We start from the raw sequence: 3,923 nt of genomic DNA on the forward strand, positions 1-3,923 counted from the left end.
ATATAGTTACATTCTCTTAATGAATAGAGGGATTTGTTCTAATAGTGTTTGTAAATAGGGTATCATGCCCGCATCTTGTACAGAAAATAACCACTAGGAAGAATGTATGCGATGTGTTAATTATTGAAACTGTCCTACCAATTTTGTTTGAAACTGTCTCATCGCTATTTGTTTATCAATAAAATTATGGAAAAAAAAGAAAGAAAAAAAACAAAGATCAGGAATATACACAATACTTGAAGAGACTGTGGGGCTGGGGAGATGGCTTAGTGGAATAAGTGCTTCCCTGGCAAGCACAAGGGCCTGAGTTCAATCCCTAGTTCCGGGGGGAAAAAAAAAAGAATGTTGGTTGAAGAGACTGGCTGAAAATATCTCTAAATTGACATGATTAGAGTGTTTAATAAAAAATTATGTATTGAAAAGCTGAATTTCAAAAATTAAGGATCAAAATCTTTAAAATAACTCACATGATTAAATCTCCTTGTGAAGGCAACTGCATTTGGTGCAGAACTGTATTTTTCTTTTTTATTCCATCCACAACTTGAGAGTTCCTGTAACAGTAAGGTGAAAATGAAATGTAAATTAAATAAGAATAGCCCGGTTTTCTTGTAATATTTTTGGTGTAAGTATTAAGTATTTCAAAACATTAAAGATAATTTTTACCGGAATTTATTATATATGATAGCCATTCATTAAAATCACAAAAGTAAATTTTATTAGAATACAGGAGAGTTAAATTAGGTGTCTAAAAGAAAAGGGCAAACTTTTAATCCATAGGCAGAGCAGTGGTGGATCCTTTGGAAAGATGTAGGTACTGATATCTCAGCATCCCACAATGCACCAGTGAAGACTACTAGTTGTCAGGCCTGTTCAGTTACTTGAAGCTCCCACAGCTTATACGTTTCACACTCTGATCTGACAGGCTACTAAATTCAGATATTTGATCACTAGAATGCAAAGAGCCCCAAAACTTGGGGTGTTAAAAAAATTACTTTTTCTTCTACACTAACTTCTAACTGAAACAAGACATTTCTTTATAAACATAAATAACAGATTACAATAGTACTGGCTATAAATGTGATTGTCACCAATAAAAAAAAAAATCACAGCTATTTTCTTATATTAGTTAATACAAATATCTCAAAATATCACTTATATTCAATTTACTCCAAAATTATGATAGTTCTTACACCCAGCTCTGTATCTTATTCAATGTGCTAATAAAGAACTCACAACCACTTTAAAAATATTGATAAGTACATTATAATAGAACTGATTTTGAGATTAAGTTTCCTCCATATGTTTCCATATTTGATTCTTTACTGCAGATGGTATAAATTCAGAGATTTCTTTATTTCAGTAATTAATTCTGCTCTGAATTCCTCTATACCTTTCTGCTGTTGTTTCTTTACTTGCGACACTGTTAATTCATACACTGCAGCTGAGCTAGTGTCCTCTGTACTTGTTCTGGGTGGGCATTGGGTTTCCCCTATATGTTTCTATATTAGATTCTTCAGATGCTATGAATTCAGAGATTTCTTCTTTTATTTCAGGAAATAATTCTGCTCTGAGTTCCTCTATACCTTTCTACTATTGTTTCTTTACTTCTGACACTGTTAATTCATTCATTTCAGCTGAGCTAGAGTCCTCTTACTTGTTATGGGTGGGCTCAAGGCCTGAGATTGCATTTTGTTCCTTGTCTTTGTCATTTTGTATAGCACTGACCTCTCACCTTTGGTGTAGAGCTTTGGTGCAGTTTTAACCTGAGCACCTACTGAAATTCGGGTACAGATCTATTACGTTTGAGTTTATCCAGTTATGCCTGGCCTGGGTCTAGCAGTTATGTTCAGCTCCTTCCTGCTGCAGCCCTTGGAAGTGAACCTATTGTGCCCCTCTGGAACAACAGTGAACCTGTGGTGCCCATCTGTTGTGCCCCTAGCCCAGGGAGCACAGGGGAACGTAGAAGCTCTCTCACACACTAGCCAGGTCTGGGCTTGGGCTGGATTTGGGGGTCCCGACAGAGTCGCAGAAGTTCTCACTCACTCGGTGGGCTTGGGGGTGGGGGCTCTGGAAGGTTGCAGGGGTCACAATGGCATGGTAGAGGGTCTCACTCACACGGGTGCCTGTGTTTTGGTCTGGAGGAGTCCAGTGGGCGCAGAGAAGCCCAATAGAATGGATTTTGTTTGATTTACAAAAAAATGAGCTTCTGTCCATAGGCTTGGTTTGCCAAAGGGACCCAAGGTCATCCTATACAGGTTATTAATCTTCTGTATTACAGCCACAGCAACCAGAGAGGTAGAATCCTTAAGAAAAAAGAAAAACAAGGGCCAGCCAAATAGCTCAGCAGATTAAAGCACTTGCAAGCAGGCAAAAGGACCAGGGGTCCAATCCCCAGGCCTGCTGTGCTGGTCCGGCACCCAGGGCACAATGAGACAGCAATTGAGACTGGGCGTGCTGGTGTGCACCTGTAATCCAGCTCTTGGGAGGCGTACACAGGCAGATCACTATGAGTCTGATCTAGTAGTGAGACCCTGAACATCCTGAAGACCCTTCCCTAAAATACATACACATGGGCTGGGGAGATGGCTCAGTGGAATAAGCACTTCCTTGGCAAGTGCAAGGGCCTGAGTTCAATCCCTGGTTCCTCAAAAAAAATAAAAATAAAATAAAATACACACACACACACACACACACACACACACACACACGATAAACAAACAAAAAGCACCTCCAGTTAGATCAAGGGTCAGAAGAAAACTGAGACAGGGAAAAGACATTTAATTATATTGTCAGAATGATGTGAAAATATAACCATCAGGCAAAAAAGGGAAGATGTAGAGAAAGACATACTGAAGGAAAACAGAGCTTCTGGAAATGAAAAATACAAGAGAAAAAACTCAATAGAAGGGCTATGAGATAAAGGTGATAAAATCTTTTAAACAAAAAGCTGAAAGTAGGAACAAAAGTCAACCTTGGGGTAACAGGAAATGGAAACTTATGATCAAAAAATAGTTCGAGAAAATCTCTCAGAACTTAAAAAATCAAGGAAAAAACCTGCTTAGTGCTTGCTACAGGAGGTTGTTTACAAAATACCAATAAAAACAAGCTAAAGTACAGCATCAAAAAATTGCAAGAGAAAAATGGAGAAAAAGAGATCATACAATCCTGGAAGCAATGCCTTCAAAATCCTCTAATTCTATATACAAAAAAACATCAATTGAGTAGTAAAGAAGACTATTAAGTATTTTCAAACACAAACATTTCAGAGAATTGCCTTCCCTGTACTTATTTTTAGGAAGCTAATAAAATTTGTGTTTCACAAAACAAACCAAGAAAAGGGAATGTGGGGGTGGAGGGGTAAGAAGAGGTAGCTCAATGGTAGACTGTGTGCTTAGCATGCACAAGGCCCAGGCTTCAATCCCCAGAACCAAAGAGGGGGTGGGGGAAACATGAAAGACATGAGGTCCCAAAAGCTAGGAATAAAGAAAGAATACATTGGACATTCCTGGATGAAAACTGAAAGGTAACCCTGAACATTAAGCAGAAGATCCTAGAGTGGAGCTCGAGCAGACACTTTGGGGGCAAAGTCTCAGGAAAAAAAAAAAAAAGAAACCAAAATCTTGATGCGTTTCAACATATAAAGAAAAGATACTCTCTACATTCATTCACTTTTTTTTTTTTTTTTGATAGTACCAGAGATCGAACTCAGGGCCTTGCACTTGCCAGGAAAGCATTTATTCCAATAAGCTATCTCCCCAGCCCCCTATATTCATCTCTTCTTGAAGAAATCAGTGCTAAAGTAAATTCCTAGCTCAAGAAAAACAAAATTTTGGGCTGGAGAGAGAGCTCAGTGGAATAAGTGCTTGCCTGGCAAGCACAAGACCCTGAGTTCAATCCCCAGTACTGAAAAAAAAAAAAAAAAA

General features: G+C 38.4%; 1 protein-coding gene across 1 annotated transcript in view; it reads right to left on the bottom strand.

Moving 5' to 3' along the window:
* Ralgps2 (Ral GEF with PH domain and SH3 binding motif 2) overlaps nucleotides 1-3,923 on the bottom strand; it is a 232,130-nt gene that overhangs the window by 123,523 nt on the left and 104,684 nt on the right. Inside the window, exon 5 of the mRNA XM_023703572.1 lies at nucleotides 468-551. Coding sequence (XP_023559340.1) covers nucleotides 468-551 — 84 coding nt within the window. The remainder of the gene's footprint in view (nucleotides 1-467; nucleotides 552-3,923) is intronic.

Source organism: Octodon degus, unplaced genomic scaffold (genome assembly GCF_000260255.1).
Source record: "Octodon degus isolate 3935 unplaced genomic scaffold, OctDeg1.0 scaffold00176, whole genome shotgun sequence".
NCBI lineage: Eukaryota > Metazoa > Chordata > Mammalia > Rodentia > Octodontidae > Octodon > Octodon degus.